Source organism: Mizuhopecten yessoensis, unplaced genomic scaffold (assembly GCF_002113885.1).
Source record: "Mizuhopecten yessoensis strain PY_sf001 unplaced genomic scaffold, ASM211388v2 scaffold11101, whole genome shotgun sequence".
NCBI classification, from domain to species: Eukaryota; Metazoa; Mollusca; class Bivalvia; order Pectinida; family Pectinidae; genus Mizuhopecten; species Mizuhopecten yessoensis.
The window spans coordinates 1,106,713-1,125,822 of record NW_018408880.1 but is presented as its reverse complement, the minus strand read 5'-3'; the positions used below and the strand labels follow the sequence as shown (position 1 = coordinate 1,125,822).

General features: G+C 38.3%; 1 protein-coding gene across 1 annotated transcript in view; it reads right to left on the bottom strand.

Annotated features, from left to right (window-relative positions):
* Window positions 1-8,379: 8,379 nt before the first annotated feature.
* LOC110465836 (beta-1,3-galactosyltransferase 1-like) overlaps window positions 8,380-19,110 on the bottom strand; it is a 19,709-nt gene continuing 8,978 nt past the window's right edge. Inside the window, exons 2-3 of the mRNA XM_021521944.1 lie at window positions 11,317-11,543; window positions 8,380-10,807 (exon numbers count right to left, since the gene is read on the bottom strand). Coding sequence (XP_021377619.1) covers window positions 9,313-10,461 — 1,149 coding nt within the window. The 5' untranslated portion in view covers window positions 10,462-10,807; window positions 11,317-11,543 and the 3' untranslated portion in view covers window positions 8,380-9,312. The remainder of the gene's footprint in view (window positions 10,808-11,316; window positions 11,544-19,110) is intronic.

Here is a 19,110-nt window from a genome sequence, read left to right as displayed (position 1 = left end):
CATGAAAAAATGAAACCTGAATAGAAAATTAAAGATAATCTATTTATAGTAAATGACATGTGCATATATAAACCCCTCTTGACGGCCTCATAATAATGATTGTACTGCGATCAGGACCCCGGGGTTATGCACTTTGTACATGTACGTATAGACACGATACCCGGGGGGTGCTTTACTTACTGACACACATACGTTTACGTTTATATACGTATTCAGACATTTAAGTTGCCCATAGGGATTTATTGTTTTTGCTGCGTTTCTTGAATTTGTTATTCTTCTTTCTCCTGTACTCACTTTTCTTGTCTTATTTTTCTTCCGCCAATTTGTTTGCAGACGTTTCCTCAGAGGTTACTTCCTGTATACTAATAAACTTCACACACGAGTATTGATATCATTGTGTAGATATATGGGGCTGACAGATTTCGTTTCCTAATCAGTAGCCGTGCGGCGTGGTCACTGATTGTTTGACACATTAAACGGTGTACGACAAGGTGAAGCCAATGGCCCCTGTCTTTTAACGAAGTCTGATTTTGTTCAAACTGAAATATTTACATTTGAATGGCATTGTCACTATATAGCCTCTTTGGAAGCTGTGTCGTTGATGGGACTTTAATTACCATGCAGCACGAGACATAATTCTAAGCGTATTAATACAACACTGACCGGAACTACAATATACAATGTAAATTAACATGACGGCTGCTGAAATATCGCTAGGCATTGTGAGATTTGACAATGTCATTGTAAATTTATGTGCAAAAAAAAAAAAAAACACCTTTTATTACAACATAACAAGACCAATGTCTGCAATATCGTACAAAATGCACATCGGTTGAAATCACCAATGCCGGCCGCCAATGGAAACAAATTTAACGCTCATGCAATTTATCAAAAAGATCGTCTGTTACACTGCACTGATCAACAGGGGTTCGTTACAAATGTCTGTCTGAAATACACATATTTTATAGACCTACCGACACATATGTTACAGACCTACTGATATGAGTCACAGCACCCATAAACATTTCAGATATTTGTAATGAACCCCTGTGCTCCGTCGCAAGATCACTCACTTCAAAACGCGTCTCACAGCCACTGTTTCCTCAGTTTCTGACGACATGTCAAATAACGAGGCTGTTATAGAATCTACAGACTGTAGTCAGATTCCCATACAATCAACAAATACATTCACGTCTGGATTCTTCACAAAATGAGCAAAGAGAAATTATTTTATCGCGTTAAATGCTAACGCGTTAAACTTGACAACCAATCAGATGCTATTGATCCTTGACCCATTCCTTTGAGACTTTTCTCGACAAATGCATCTCCATGGACATCCAACCTTATGATATTTACAAGTTCAAATGGATTTTTTACTGAATTGTGACTTTTATTCAGCTTGGAAAATGAACATTTAAAAAGTGAGTTTTTTCATCAGTTATTGAATATTTTTCTGAAATTTAGTGTGCATGTATTACAATTATGTTTGAGAAATATTGGAGGAGGATTCTTTTATGACAGGAAATGTTTAATGTTAACGGAATGCATTATTGAATTTGATATACAGTTTGGTGTGGCAGCCATGTTGGAATGACCTTAAGCACAGGTACTATAGCCTCGTCTGTCGAAACACCTATATACTATACTATTATTGGTGTATTGACAAACGAGGCTAGACATGTGGTTTAAGTTTCCGCTGTAAGTCGGCTGGTTAGGAGATTAATAGAATCTTCCCTACCTTGAGGGGGTGACCGATAAATCCCCAACCCGAGGGTCGGTGTTTTTTGGTTGTCCAACACGAGGCTCTGCCTAGGGTTAGACAACAACAAAAAAACACCCCGAGGGTTAGAGATTTCTCCGTCACACCCTCAAGGTAGGGGATGAGAGGGGATGATCGTTTTTCTCCCATCCTATTATTTCAGTCACAACTCCACCGACAATAGTGTAAACAAAAACACGTGTCGGGTATGAATATCGGCACTCACTTTTGATGACGTCACAATTACCGGTGACGCATTTTAATGACGTCACAATTGAACACGTGCTAATCGGCACGAGGCTATCTCCCCCTAGGGGGTGACAAGCTGATCATTCCCGGCTAAAACGGAAGACACGCCTGTGAAGGGTGGGAGAAAACACGAGCATGGTGTGTTTATGTTTTTTGAGACGACGCTTCGTCAGGTTCCTTTCCAAATGCATGTTACGTGCTGTTCTGTAACAAACAAACAATCATATATATATATATATATATATATATAATCGTTATTTATTTATTTTACAATNCCCGGAGAAAGCCCATGTGGTCGGGCAGGTGTCCCAATACCTTTTCACGTCCGATCGGGGAATCGAACCCCGGCCGACTTGGTGAAAGGCAAGTGCATGCTATCCACTGCACCACCCGACCACACTTATTACAAACAAACAATCATATTGCATCACTATCAGGAAGCGTCGGCACTTTCCGTAAACGAGAAAATTGCCGTCGGTTCCTGCTTGCCCCGATCGCGTCATGTATTTTGTGCATTGTACTGCCCAAGGCGATCATCCAAAATTATGTCATACTTTCGGTATGCCGTATTTAATGCTTGGATGTGTATCCTGGTGATAAATGAGTGAACTCCATCTTGATCGTTTAAGGGTATTTCCAAAACACTCGCGCTCTTATAATGGTTGAAAGCTCACGTGGATTGCAGAGATGCCAGGTTTTGGTGGTGGAGAATAACCACCGACCGACGGTCAGTACCTGGCGACTGCCCCACGTAGGCCACGAACCCACGACCCAATGGTGTAGGGCTGGTGGTAGCAGAATGCCAGACGCCTTAACCACTTGTCCACTGCGGCCCCTTCCACAGAGAATCGGCAGTAAAATTGCAAAGCGGAAATTATTTTTTTTGTAACAAATTATTGACCAGTAGTTTCGATGCAAAGATAATTTTTACACAAACGCTTAATTCCTATGTGACCAATGCACCCATTTGACATTTGAACAATAGACCAAAGAGGTTTTATACTTAAAGCTGTAAGATTTCTTATCTTAACGGACACACCATTTAGCGTGTTAATCACACTTTGACCGCATCGAAGAATTGACGCGATCACAGTATACAATAGAAAACTATACACAGACATTTTTTTCTAAAGCGCTGAAATAAAAATTACCGCTAAAATATGTACGTTCATACACCTGTATGTTACTAGCCATCCCCACTGTCGCTGAATGGACGAGAACGACGTATGACATTATCCGATAGCTTATACGTCCTACTGTAGCATCGACATGTAAGAAAACATTCCTGTGCGGAATGTACGTGCTCTCAACATTAAATGGAAGAACTTGAATCGTGTACGTATGCGTGCATATGTGTATGAGTGTCGGAGACACGGTATGTTGGTGTACTTGCCTCCTTGTGATAGCGCGGATCTAATGGCGACTTTATAGTGATATACCACTGAAATACCATGCAGAATACATTCTGTACAGCATTCCGCCCGATCACATTATACTGACAACGGGTGAACCAGTTGTTGCCATAACCCTAAATACTGGACGTAAGCAGGGAATAGCAACTATCATTTTTTAAGGACTTTGTTATATCCAAGCCTGGGGGAAGAATCCATTGCCTTCCTCACCTGGGCGAACGCTCAAACATAAAAGCTAAAAGTGACGTATTGCCAAGCAAGCGCTAGGAAATAAAAGGTAGTTAAAAGTAGAAAGAGATATAACGATCACAAATATTGCAATGGGTCTGATTGGAGCACGTCTAATTCACGTTTTGTAGTGAGCGATGCAGACTTAAAGAACGCGCGCATTAATAATGGTTCTACTTATGACACGCATATCATCAGATCTAAATAAGAAATGTGCGTTCCTATTATTAAGTATAGTCTTTCTCCGAAAGATTTTCAATGTAATGTGTATCGCGATGACCTTGGATTTCTGAATATCTTTATACATCTGTCAATATTGTATATGTCTAAATGTATTATTACGATCAATGTGGTAATTGAATTCTTCCACGTCTCCGATGTAACGACACTTTTCATTGGTTAATAAACGTGTATTATTGGACCATAGACGATGCTAGTGCATATATTGTTTACAACAAACCATGCACGTGCAACGCAATTCCGAAAATATTCCCTGAAAATGTACACAAGCAAAACGTAGTTTCCTTTTATCGAATGAGATTACACAAATTTATTTTTGTATCTGTTTGAAGATTTGCTAATAACAAATTAAAACGTAGCAATTTTAACGTCTAGATCTACGAAAAGTATGCCCGCTCACGTCAAAGTGTTCTGTCAAACCTACCACGAATTTAACATGAAATGGTGTGTTGTAAAACTGTCAGATGTTGATTTCATTTTTGACGAGCGATGTCGATAGATTGATGCTTTCGATTGATTGAAATAAACATCTATAATAAAGTACGACGTCAGTGTGTTAACTCAAGACACGTATATACTACACTGGCTTTGTATGTCTCTGGTCTACTGTTTACCAAATGGAAATGAAGCTTATTATTGATAATTCAGTTCCGTATTGTATAGGCTTATTTAATCCATCCTTAATATATTCATGTTAAACTGGCAAAAAAAGGACAATTTCCCTCAGGCAAAAATGGTAAAAACGCACAGCTTGTGAAATAAAGACGTGAAAAATGTTTGCACGCGCAAAAGAACAGCGTAATTTAAACAAGAGGCCCAGGGGGCCTGTATCACGACAAATTATTCTCCAAACGAGATCCAAGGGAATATGCCAGACCCCATGGACAATCCTTGTAGCATATCTGTATTAGATATTTCATGCCCTACAATTTCATGTATGGTTATGGGGTGGGGATCTCAACTGTTTCCTAGCTGTGACTCAAAACCTTGGTCCCCAGGGTTGTGGCCAGACCCCAGGATCAATTCTAATACCATGACTGCATTCTTCTCTTTATGCCCAACAATTGTATATATAGTTTTTGGGTGGGGATCTTAACCATTTCAAGGTTATGACCCAGGGACTATGTCTCCAAGGGTTGGACCAGACCCTAGAGCCATCCTGGAAGCAAATGTGCATTCTTCTCTTTATACTCAGCTAATGTATATATGGTTATACTTATAAGTAATAAACTTTTTTTGGCCCCACCCCTTAGCCCGGGGGTCATCTCCACCATTTGTACAATTTTGAATCCCTGCCTCACATGAATGCTTCCGACCAAATATGATCGATATCCATGGCATAGTTCTAAATAAGAAGTCGTTTATAGCAATACAGCCAAATTGCCCCCTTTTGGCCCCAACCTCGGCCCTNTATCCATCTCTTAGTTCCAGAGAAAAAGTCGCTTAAAGCAATATAGACAAATTGCCCCCTTTTGGCCCGCCCCTCAGCCCCCTGGCGGGTCAGCCCCACCATTTGTACAATTTTGAATCCCCACCACCTAGGGATGCTTCCAGTCAAAATTACTTAAATTCTAATCAGTGGTTACATATAAGAAGAAGAAGTCGTTTAAAGAAATTGTTGACGGACGGACGGACGACGGACGCCACGGTATGGCATAAGCTCACCTTGGTCCTTCGGAACAGGTGAGCTTATAATCAGATTATCTAGGACACCTTGCATTTTGGCTTGATGGATTCCTTGGGCAAAGGGGACTAAATTTGTATAATCGGAGGGCGTTGCCCCTCTCGATCTGCGTGCAGAGGGCAGGGGCCCATTATCTTCAAAATCCTTCTTCGTCTGTACCAATGGAGGGGTTTTATTCAATAAATAGATATAATCAATATGTGATTGTATATTATGGTGGAATATCTAAATAAGGATTAAAATTTGTTGGAAAAATAGTTAACTCAGGCCGAAGCTTTCACTTATTACTTTTTTGAACACTTTCTCACTCACGTTATAATTCCACCATAATACTTGCACATGTGTTAATTATTTCTAAATCACTTTATTAACAGTGCGCATTATTATGCTTATCTCCGCAAGTTGATGATGATGATGGACAGAGAATTTGTCTCCAAAGTAATATATATCTATCATATTCAAAGTTATCTCATATACATGTTAAAATAATGAAATCTAAAGCAATGGGTGGGCTCCACATTGTAAACAAGAGGCCCAGAGGGCCTGTATGCTAACCTGAATATTTAAGCAGTCATAGTAAATATTCTCATTAAATATTATATTGTACTACAAATTTGTCACTTGAAACTTTGTCGGCTCCATCTGTTGAAACTACCAGTCAAATATTCTCATAAGATTTTATGCTTTTTGGCCATCGTTCTTCTTCAAAAGTTGTTTGACATATTTTTCCCTGTGACCTTGTAAGTATGTCAATTCATTTTCCTTCTTAAACTTTTATAGCTTTATCCCAAGAAGCTACCAGCCAAATCTTATGAATCCATTCCTTTTGGTTCTTCAGAACAAATCTTTTGAAATGTTGTTGACCTCTGTGACATTTAAAGTAGGCTGAGGTCATTTTAATTTGCAAACTTTGGTGAGCTCTATCCCAAGAAGCCACTAGCCAAATATTATAATGTTATGCCTTTCGATTTTTCAGAAGAAGTCACTTGATGTTTTTGACATATTTGACACCTGTGACATTGAAGGTCAAAGTCATTTTCATTCTCAAACTTTGTCAGGGTTTATTTGAGGAAGCCACCAGCCAAATATGAAGGTTCTGTAACGTTTTGTTCTTCAGAGGAAGTCGTTTAAAGAGTTTGGCATATTTGACCCCTGTGACCTTGAAAGTAGGTCAAGGTCATTCTCATTCTCAAACTTTGTTGGGCTCTATCACATGAAGCCATCAGCCAAATACAGAGATTATATACCTTTTAGTTTTTCAGAAGAAGTCGTTTGAAGTGTTTGACATGTTTGACCCCTGTGACCTTGAAAGTAGGTCAAGGTCATTTTCATTCGCAAACATTGTTGGGCTCCTACTAAGGAAGCTTTCAGTCAAATATCATGGCTCAACGCCTGTCCGTTCTTTAGAAGAAATTGTTTAAAGGAACAGTTGACGGACGACGACAGACGACGGATGCCGCCCCATAACATAAGCTCACTTGCCCTTCGGGCAGGTGAGCTAAAAAAGGAGTTGTCTTTCCATTCCGCTCAACACGAGTACTAAACAGTACACACACCACGAGAGTAAATTTGAGAAACATATTTATTAAGTAGCCAAGTAATCTAGCTTTTCCAATGCCCAATGCTTGGAGTTTGTAAAGCATATCTTACAAAAAATAAAACATATTCTAAAAAAGTTCCAGTTAATGTAACAGAAAACTATTATTGAGTTTCTTTTCTGTCTTTCAGAATTTAAGGTGAAAGCAATGGTATACACATATTATTAAAGCATAACACAATTTTACTACGACTGGCAAGTGATAGTGGATTATCTATTTAATTACATCAATTGAGGTCGATGCAATGAGTTATCAACCCAAGGAAGATAAGCTTTTCCGGAGGCCCAGCCGATACCGAAAGAAAATATCACTTTTCAAAAGTTGATAAATCATTGTAACGACCTCAATGGAAGTTAATAGTTGTTTCATTACATGACGCTCAAAATAATCAAACACGAAACATTTTGAGCCCTATGGGCTATATATACAAAAAAAATATTGTGGAGTGAATAAACTGAAATCACTTTGACTATTCCCAAGATGACTGCCTTAATGAGTAAATCAAATTATAATGTATTGAAATGAAAGCTCTTGGAACAAGAGGCCCAGAGAGCCTGTATCGCTTACCTAGATAATTACACATACATGGGAAAATGTTCTTATTAAATAAAATACTAATACATGTACTGCAACTATTTCCAAATATTGCCTCTGTCTCTAAGCAACACATTTACCTCAATTTCCCCTATTTTCCCCCATTTGACCCCGTCCCTCTGTCTCCAGGGAGCCTACATCCTCCATTTATACAAAATTAAATTCCATATGTCCAAAGATGCTCTTGAACAAATTTGGTTAAACTCCCTACATCAGTACAAAAAGAGAAGGATCTGGATCTTTATTTTTTTTTCTATTTCCCCTAAAGGGCGCTACCTTTCTGTCCCAAATAAGGAGTCCTAAAGCCTCAGTTTATACAAAATTGATTCCTTTTTTTTCATAAGCATGCTTCGGACCACATTTGATTTAAATCCCTTCATTTGTATAGAAGGAGACACATTTTCCCCTATTTCCCCTTTTGTGCCCTGTCCCTCTCCCCTCAGGGGGCCTACACTCCCCGTTTATACAAACTCGAGGCCCATTTGTCCAAAGATGCTCTAGAACAAATTTGGTCAACATCCTTGCATTGGTTGAGAAGGAGAAGATATTTGAAGAATTTCCAATCCCTCCCCCCTATTTGGGCCCGCCCCTCTGTCCCCAGCCCTAGGGGGGGCATACTCTCCGTTTATCCAAAATTGAGAACCCTTTTGCCAAAGATGCTCCAGACCAAATTCCTCGGAAAGGTCAACGGTCAACGGGCCAGGTGAGCTTAAAATTGACTAAACGGACACCGCGCCATGGCATTACTTGGTGGAGCTAAAATAAAACCATTTTAACGATATTGATTTTCTTCTCAAATGATTATTTCAACAATGGAAACTTTGGGAAATCCCTGTTTTATTTTTGGATACGAACCCATGCTATTATACTGCCAGGTACGCACTTGTGCTAAAATGATATCCAGGGGTTACGCTCACTTTCGCTGCAGAGCACGAAAGTGAGCGTACCCCCTGGATATCGAGGATGTTATATGAGAAGTAAACTTTCAGGTGTTAAAATGAATATATACAGTTCAGCAAAGCAGATCTCGACCAATCAGATTGCAGAAAATTTCCAAGTCTTATAATAATTAACCGACATCCCTAAATCTTTCATTGATTTAAATAGCATTAGGTATTTATTCAATTCAATCAATTTCTCCCGTAAATTTCTACTGCCGAAATATAGGGATAACTTTATCATCAGAGCACGAATTACAGAAATATAATCAGAGAGTTTGCTTTTCTTCAGGTTAATGAGCAAGTCTTTAACATAGAATCGTTACACTGTGGAATTCTACCTTAAAATATGACTTGGGTATTTATTTATTTTCCTACGGATGACACTTTGTCTTATAACACTGGTCTATATTGCGATAGATGATGTTCAAGTCTGGTTTGGGTTCGTCAGTTTTTATGCAGTAGTGAATGAGGGGTTTTGCTGATATTGCACTATAAGTGAACAGTTCAAAATACAGATCCACAACAAGTGGACCACACTTACAATTTCCATCATACACACACAAAGGGTCTATGGCACTCTTCAAAACATTGTCTTTCATTGACTTGTTTATGCATTGTCTTTGATAATCTTCCAGTCCCTTTTCAACTCGCCAGGCTGTTTATAGTCATTATATACAAAATGTGTTTTTTCTTTCTGAAGTTTCTTTTTTACCATCATAAATCTAGTATCGTGCTGTGGTTTAATGTTCAGCTTTAATGCTATTATACCAAGATATGAATCATCCACATGAAGGTACTTGACGAAAGGAAAAGCAATCGAAAATTGTTTTGCTATATCTTGTGATACAAGATAAGCCCCGCCTCTCAAATATGGAGGCCATTTTTTGTAAGGGTATACCGACTTTGGTATGGCCCAGTGGTGTTTGCCCTTGTATACACGCCCTGATATGAGCCTGTACCCAATGAACAAAGACCCAAGTTGATCCCGATTTAATGACCTTAAGTATGCCAATATATTATTCAAGCGTGGCAAGTGATCTTCGTCTATAAATAGAATAGTACTTGCATCAGAACACTCAGTCACTGCCCAAGTGAACCCCATGATAGTCTTCAGCGTGTTGTTCGGGTAGGAATCCACAAAGTTTTCGACGATGACGTCATTATATGTTTCAGCCTCCGCTTTTGTAGTTTCTACAAACGATATCGAGTAACCTAGCATAAATCTAAGGTTAACATTTCCACTCAGATCCTGACCCCAGGTGTCCCGGATGGCATTTCGTAAAAACACATTTCTGACGCTCGATTTCACAAGAATCAGTAATGTGACATTGTCTTCGGTTGTCCTGGTAAACTTGCACTTTGCTGGACGGTGTATATATGTGAAGTTGTGTTCATTAATGGGTTTCACCGGGATGGTAATATTCTTTTCAAGTTTGTCTCTGACATATTTTTCTAAATCTATATCTAATGGGAAATGAATTTCAGTTCTGGCAGTTGACACAACAGAAGTTGAAGTTTGTATTTCTGTTGTTGTAATGGTCGTATTAGGAGCTGTTGTTGACGGCGGCACCATTGCAGTGATGACATTCGTTGGTACGACCTCCAGTAAGCTTTTAAGCACCCATTGGACATCCCGCTGCGCGCGATACACAACATATATCATGGAAATAGTTAGAAGACCTATTGGCATTAATCTACAAATTTTCTTCTTGAACATCTTCAGGTAGAGTATCACAAAAGCGTTCGTAATTTTCATTTTTCCGCAACTTATTCCACAAAAAACTGGTATGTTTATTCGTTGAGACGGAGTCGCTTCCTTAATTTGGAGTTACGTCCCTTATTTGGAGTTATGTTCCTTAATTGAAGTCCATACCTTAGCTGAAGTGATAATCAGCAGTTAGAGTTGCTTTCCAAAGTTGTGATGAAGTCTCGTTGTTGGGGTTACTTCCTTTTTTTGGAGTTATGTCCCTTTATTAAATTTTAAATCTTAGAATTTTGTTACGTTTTGGTCGAGTTAGATTGCTGTTGTTGTTTTCTTTTATTGTAGATTAAAACAATGGTTGCATACATGTCAGGTCAAGTCCCGTCAGAAAGAAAATATTCTGAAAATAAATAAATAAATAAATAAGACCACATCATATTTTAACACATCAAAATTCACCCAAACTATTTTTGTTGGGCCAGTGACTACCTCATTTTTGACAATTTTTGGTCGCTCGAGCAAGACTTTAACCGCCATTGGCGAGCTGGCGACCGTCCATTTCAGGCACTGCCGCACAACAAGGGAACAAGGGGAACCTACATATAAAGTTTGAGAAAGATCCCTCCCGTACTTCCCGAGAAATAGCGATAACAAACTTTGACTATCAAAATCAAAGATGGCTGCCTGTCGGCCATGTTGTTTATCTGATCAGTCTCAAAAGTTGCACTGCACAGCTGGGGACCAAGGGAAAGTTACATATACAATTTAAGAAAGACCCATTCGGTACTTCCAGAGAAATAGCGATAACAAACTTTCAATATCAAAATCCAAGACGGCTGCCTGTCGCTTCTCTAAATTGGAGTTACGTCCCTTATTTGGAGTGTTATGTTCCTTAATTGAAGTCCATACCTTAGCTGAAGTGATAATCAGTAGTTAGAGTTGCTTTCCAAAGTTGTGATGAAGTCTCGTTGTTGTGGTTACTTCCTTTTTTTGGAGATGTCCCTTTATTAAATTTTAAATCTTAGAATTTTGTTACGTTTTGGTCGAGTTAGATTGCTGTTGTTGTTTTCTTTTATTGTAGATTAAAACAATGGTTGCATACATGTCAGGTCAAGTCCCGTCAGAAAGAAAATATTCTGAAAATAAATAAATAAATAAATAAATACGACAACATATTTTAACACACATTGACAGTGTTTACTGAAAGTGTTTTAAAGTGGGGGAAATAGGTAACTTGTAGTAAGTCTCAGCTACCAGATATCATAAAAAAGGGGGAAAAACAGTTTTTTTTTATATTCAGGTAAGGCTCGTGTGCAAGTATAAAAATCCAAATGTGATCTATATACAAGAACAAGCCATGTTATGTTCATTCTATTAGTTCTATTAGTGACATTTCCCTGCCCACGGACCACACCCATGCAAGATTCTATAAGCATAATTGAAAAATATTATACTAATAGAATATTATATGGGCGTGGTCTGTGGGCAGGGACATTTCAACCCTGGGGTACTAGTTTGGCTGTTCAGCAATCGGTGAAACGAGGGTCGGAGGTGGGTGAGGGTCGGGGGTGGGGGATGTTTGGAGAGGGTGATGATCGGATGCGGGATAGGGGTTGAGGATCGGAGGCAGGGGCGATGGTCGCGAAAATGGCGGCCATCTTTAATTGTATATCACTCTTATATTACATACTATTACACAATAGTAGGGGTCACACTTACACTAGCAGGCTAGTCATTGACTAGCCAAAGCCTTTCATCTCTTTAGTGACTCTTACTGGAGAACATCTGAAGATCAGAGATAATACTGCAGGGGTCGACACTAACACTTGTCCGCTAGTCCTGGACTAGTAGATTTAACAGGGGTCGACACTAACACTTGTCCGCTAGTCCTGGACTAGTAGATTTAACAGGGGTCGACACTAACACTAGTCCGCTAGTCCTGGACTAGTAGACTTCAGCAAGGACTATAGTGAATCACCTAGAACCTAACTTGTCCTTTAAACTTGTGAAAATATGATTATAAAATAAGAATATTCATTTTTAAAATTTAGAAAACTGCTTAAAATAAGATATATTGCGCGATAATTGTCAACATTTTCCTAAAACTTCACCATATTTTTATGGCAGTAGTTATTTTAAGGCCAAGTAAAGATATATGTGTGTTTCCTGTTTCGGCTCCAAAAAAATAGGGTAGGTACATGTAGGTAGGAAAAACATTTTTTTCTCTTTTTTTCTTCTTTTTCTTTCGAAGGTCAGTGGGTGGGTCAGTGTCAGCATACACTGAAATCACAGACTGGACTCATCCCTCCTAGGCTACAGATGGTCACACCAATCTACATATCCAAACCTATATCATAACCACAGTTATCTACGGCTACTTAGCCACTATTTTCAAATAAAACCCTTGACACTGACCACGAGCCAAGGCTAATAAAATTCATAGCAAATGATATGCACACTCAAAACAATTAAACGGCTAATAAATGCATAACAGTGACTGCGAAAAACCAATACAATGTATTAGGATCGGCATGAAAAAATAGGGTCGGTCGGGAAACAGGTAACACATGTACAGGTATACTTTTATTTGGCCTAAGGGCCACCGTTTATACAAAATTGAGTCCCCTTGGCTCCAGACTAAATAAGGATAAAATCCCTTAATCCCAATGGTCGAAGAAGGATTTTAAAGGTTTTACCTCTATTTTTCCTATTGGGCCCCACCCTTCTGCCCCCTGGGAGACCACACCCACCGCTTATACAAAATTGAGTCCCCTTGGCCCAAGGATGCTTCAATCAAAATTAGGATAAAATCCCTTAATCCCTATGGTAGAAGAAGAATTTTCTGTTTCCCCTATTGGGCCCCGCATCTCTGCCTCCATGGGGGTCAGACACACTGTTCATACCAAATTTGGACAAAATCTTGTCATTCCTACAGAAGAAGGATTTTGAAGAATTTGCTGTTTCCCCTATTGGGCACCTGCCTTCTGCCCCCAGGGGGCCACACTCGCTTTTTATACAAAATTGAGTCCCTTTTGCCCAATGATGCTCCAGACTAAATCAGGATAAAATTCCTTAATCCCTATGGTAGAAGAAGGATTATAAAGGTTTTACCCACACCCAAAGTTAATACAAAATTGGTTCCCCTTCAACCAAGGATGCCTTAGACCTAATATGGAACAAATCCTTTCATTCCTACTGAAGAAAAAGGATTTTAAAGAATTTGCTATATTTCCCCTATTGGTCCCCACCCCTCAGCCCCAAGGGAGGCCACGCCGACCGTTTATACAAAATTGGTTCCCCTTTACCCAAGGATGACCCACACCAAATATGGACCAAATCTTTTCATTCCTACAGAAGTAGAAGGATTTTAAAGAATAATTTGCTATGTTTTCCCTATTGGGCCTCGCCCCTCAGGCCCCTTGGGGCCAGACCCACTGTTTATACAAAATTGGTTCCCCTTCACCCAAGGATGATTCAGACTTATTATGGAACAAATCCTGTCATTCCTACAGGAGAAGAAGGATTTTAAAGAATTGAATTTGCTATATTTCCCCTATTGCTCCCGCCCCTCAGCCCCCAGGGGGGCCAGACCCACCATTTATACAAGATTTGTTCCACTTCCCCCAAGGATGCTTCAGACCAAATACGGAATAAATTATTTCATTCCTACAGAAGAAGATGGATTTTAAAGAATTTGCTATATTNCCCCCCCCCCCCCCCCAGGGGGCCACACCCACCATTTATACAAAATTTGTCCCCCTTCCCCCAAAGATGCTTCTGACCAAATATGGTCAAAATCTACATCGCCGTTCAGGACAAGTTGCGTTTTAAAGGAAAAGTTGAAAGACAGACGGACGGACGACGGACGTTGCGCCATGGCATAACCTCACTTGCCCTTCGGGCAGGTGAGCTAAAAATGTAGCTAATTTAGAACATGCCAACTATCCCTATTTAGGAGGGAGACTCCCGATTTTGGACCCTTAAATTGTGCATTTGAATTTGCTTAACGATTTCTGTTTTTTAAGATCTTGTGATTTGGGTGTCAGACGTTTTGCCCCCAAAACTGTTACGCCCCAAACCAGTTCGCCCCAAAATTTGATTCATATCGCCCCAACCAGTGCACCCAAAAAAACCTATAACGCCCCAAAAAGTTCCCCCCAAAAAAACCATAACGCCCCAACTAGTTCGCCCCCCAAAAATATAATGTCCCCTTCCTAAAAAAAGGAGCTTGCTTATTTTCCCCATTATTATGTGATTGGGTTTTCCGTGCTGAGGGGAATAACTCTTGTTTCGTGTATACTACGGAAAGGTCGGCGCAACAAATATAAACATATTATTTTAGTTTTGCAAAGCCGGAATAGTAAAAGTGATATGTTTCCTTTAACGTTCGTTTTCAGTTTATGTTTCCATAAGATGTGACTTACGGAAATGTAGCATTGTGTACATTCTTTCATCATACACCGACGCATGTGCATGACTTGAAAATAAACAACAAATCCATGTTTTCATGTGTTGTATGTTAAGTGCTATTATAAAGAACATATTTCTTTTAGGTATGTGTACATTTTGTCATCAAACTTTGATGCCTGTAGTTATTAAACAAACAGCAAAGCCATATACCGACAATCTGTAGTAAATTACTTAGATCAGAGAGGCAATTATTTTCCTTGTTCCTGAACATTTTGTGTCGCCGCATTGATGACAGGTGTTATTAAAATAACAACGTTAAGAAAATGTATCCAAAAAAATATTAAGTGATGTATTGTGCATGATATATATCTTTGTGTTATATTATGTAGAATCATTTGTTAATGTAAGTTGTTGTTGTTGTAATTAGTAATTAACTCTCTCTATATATATGTATATGTAAAAGATAATTAGATTATTTCCACGCGTGCCGAAGGTAGCTAACGTATCATATCTATAATATCTATGTTAAGCATGTATTGTATATTTTAGATGATATATATGTTTAAGATAATTAGATTATTTCCACGCGAAATTCTTCGAAACAAGAAATGATCACAGCTCTAAAATTGAAAGAGTTACCTCCCATTACCTGCCTTTTATAGTTCAATATAGGTCCGAAGCTGTTGGGGCAATACAGAATTTTTGGTCGATATGGTTGTCATACTTAGGGCGAACTGAACTGAAAATTGGGGCGATGTGAAATTTTTTTCGGGCGAACTGGTTTGGGGCGTAACGGTATTCACTATTGGGGCGAAACGTCTGTAATTCTGTGAATTCATATGAAACTTCAGAACAGCTCAAAATATGTCATTAAAAAGTGTTTTTTTCTCCTTGGGTGTATATGCTTTTAATTTGAGCACGTTTTATCTGTCTCATGGAAATTTCAAAAAATTGGCAATAATTGGAAGAGAATTGAAGGACAACGTAAAAATGACATGGAATGACATATATCTAAGCTATGAAAAATATTTAACATATGGAGAAATGAGAGCCACTTTTGCTCATGAATATTAATGAGGGGCGGAGCATGTTTGATCACGTGATGATTTTAAAAAATATCATTAACATACGACTGCGAAAGATAGGATTCAAGGATATAAATTAACAAGCAGAGGATATGAGAGCTGTCGCTTTGAACCAAAAATATTCTAAAACAATCTAATGAAAACGAGGTTAGGCTAGTTTGTCAACTTCTAAAATCAATGATCAGACAAATGTTAAACATTTGGGAATATTGCTTCATTGAGCAGATTGTAAGTCCTTTGAACGTTCTACCAGATGCCGGCGTTACGTCACCAACAATAAAAACATCTGAATCACGATTGGTAGTCTATAAAACCATGTCATGAGATTGTTCGAGAGTTCCCACTCGGAACTTCAAAGATGTAAACCAGGGACAATAATCATAATACTGCGTCCATAATTATTGTAATCATAACCAGCTAAATTGATGAAATGTTTGATTCCAATAATACCTTGCTGCATAGTTTAAAAATTTTCCAACCAAGGGGAACAACTCTTGATAATATCCCTGTCTAGGTCCCACAAACCCAAATTATTTCACTGCTGCTGGGGATAACGGAGTTTATTGGTAAAGTGAAATAAATCATACTTAATTGTGAACATGAAAGCAAAAGAAAGGCGACAGGATTTTGTCTTTCCTTATGATGTGTTGCCATAAAGATATCTTGTGATTATATTTAAAATTAAAATGAAGATTTTTGCGGAAAAGTTTTAATGTCAAATATACAGTAACGTGCATGGCGCTTATTAAAATCTGTGTAGAGAAAACATAGATAATCTAATTGAGTTTTCGAAAAGCTCCGTATTTTTGTTTTGTTTTTTTGTTTTTTTGTTTATCAAATTTAATTTCTCCACACTGTTTGTCTTTTACTCTTGCTTATCGTGTGTAGAAGTAAAGTCGTCGATACCGCCATGTAAGACAGTCACTTGACAATGCCTCTCGAAAAAAAGGGTTGAGGGAGGATAATTGATGAACTGCCTGTCTAAATACGGTGATTTCGTGAGTCTGTAACACGTTTTTCAGCATTTTAATTTGAGCAAAACTATTCCCTATTTTGAGAAAAAAAAATCATAAGTCGTTCTCAAATTATTCTTTAAATATTTCTGGACCACAGTTATCCAAAAATAATGGTCTGATCATTCAACTGGTGTAGTTGGTATAAATTTAAATATATGTGACAGATTTAATTGTACATATGACGGTCGTCTTCCAGCTTTTCGCTGAAGGGAATTTCCTTTTAGCTCATGATCAGTGGTAGAGTTTCCGACGGGGAAGTCTGGGATCGCGGGTTCGATACCCGTTGGAAGCACTCTACTCTCTTCCCTGTTACACATAGATGTTCATATTGTCGGTTTTAAGCTGGTTAGAAAAATGTAAAGGTATTTCATCGATAGGATCCAGAGGAGTCGGCTTGCCATTTATATTTTATTAATGTAATCAGATATGTTGGGACAAGTCATATTAATTTATATACCTTTTAGGAAAACTTTCACGTCACAACTATTGATTTCGAACAGGTAGAATGCATTGGATCAAATGTACAGGTAAAATGAACAACACTCATTTTATTGTTGATGTGTACGGCCAGGGGATATTGTGACTGATTGTCAGGCTCGCCTAAAAACAGCATCTAATTACTAGGTCCGAACTGATTTCATAAACGAACAACACTGGTCCAACCGGTTTAACCATTTGGATCACGCGATAAACAAAAACTGCCCAGACAGAACCAGATACGCGTTGGAAATGCGATCTCAGCATAGTAATTGCGTCGAGTTTCATTGAACAGAGCTATGTCGGGTTGCTATGCCTATTTCTCCGCTTACCGCGCGGATGACTTGTCCTCAGGTATTATATACAGGTAGCTCTATCGGAATCCCGTGTCTAGGAATAGATTCTTCACGTGATGTCCCTTTAAGGCCATAGCTATTGATACAATCATTACTAACAAGTTTGAAAGGATTTAATTTTCATTACTATACTGCCTACGTCATGCCGTTACCGGTTTTCTTAAAAAAAAAACACATCTTAATTTTGTTCTTACTGCACCTTGGAATGGGAAAATTACATATTGTTTTCTAATAGCATGTCTTACACGTGTATTGCGTTCCTTACTTTGTTCTGCAGTTTTCCTGCATTTAAAACAAATGAGACTGTCCTCGACGATGAATTTTCCCGCATGTTCAGTAATATCTTTGCGATAATAACAGTTTATTATTTTTGCTTTGCCTTTTTTATTCTGACGCGACAATCCTTTATATTTTGTATTTAGGCATCATTTGTTTGTGTTCAAATGATAAATAAAAATACTAGTGCCAATTGGACTGTAAAACAATTCATAAATATCTTTTAATATGATGTCTGAACTACAAAGGGTACCTGTACTGTAACACGCGTACAGGGATTTGTTGATATTATTCCATAGAAGTTATCAATAGGTATGTTATTAAAATATCAATAAAATTTTCCATTGATTTGAAATATATTTATCAATTGATTCAGGAAAATGATCACATGCCTGAATATTAAGAAAAAAAATAAAAAATTAAAAAAAAAAAAAATGAACGTGGATTCGAACCTACACCGTTCACTTCTTCTGGTAACAAGCTAACTGCGTTTTTGTTTTGGTTACGCATAGACATAGATGTATATGGAAATACAAACTGTTTAGACCCAAGAAACATCTTTGGCAGTTTTGAGAAACTTGATCAACCCTGTATTTCATTATTTTGAGCACTTTCCCAAAGGAGGACCACTTTTCCGTCATACGATTTAAATTTTACAAATTACATCGCGGAATCAAAAAATGTATTCAAAAGGTTGTCCTCGGATGAGAAAGTATTGAAAGCATATTTTATGTCTGGGAAACCCCATCACTTTCATAGATATAGTGAATATGGTTAAATACCGAATATCTCAACAGTTCAAAAATCCATATTTAATTGGTTTTATCTATTCCATACATTTTCGCGACTAAAATTTATTTACTCATCAATATTTTTTTCCGTTTTCAAAAATGCCGACTTAGTTAGAAACGGGCAGTTTCCCGCCATAGCTCTTTTATCAATATTTTGCAGAAAGGTGTATCTAACTAGGAAACAACAGACAACGTTTATTCGAATTTTGTTGATGTCGACTTTAGAAAAACAGTGGCGTAGCAAATCATTTTTAGGAGTCTATGCTTACAGGGGGTCCGCGTAGCGCCGGAG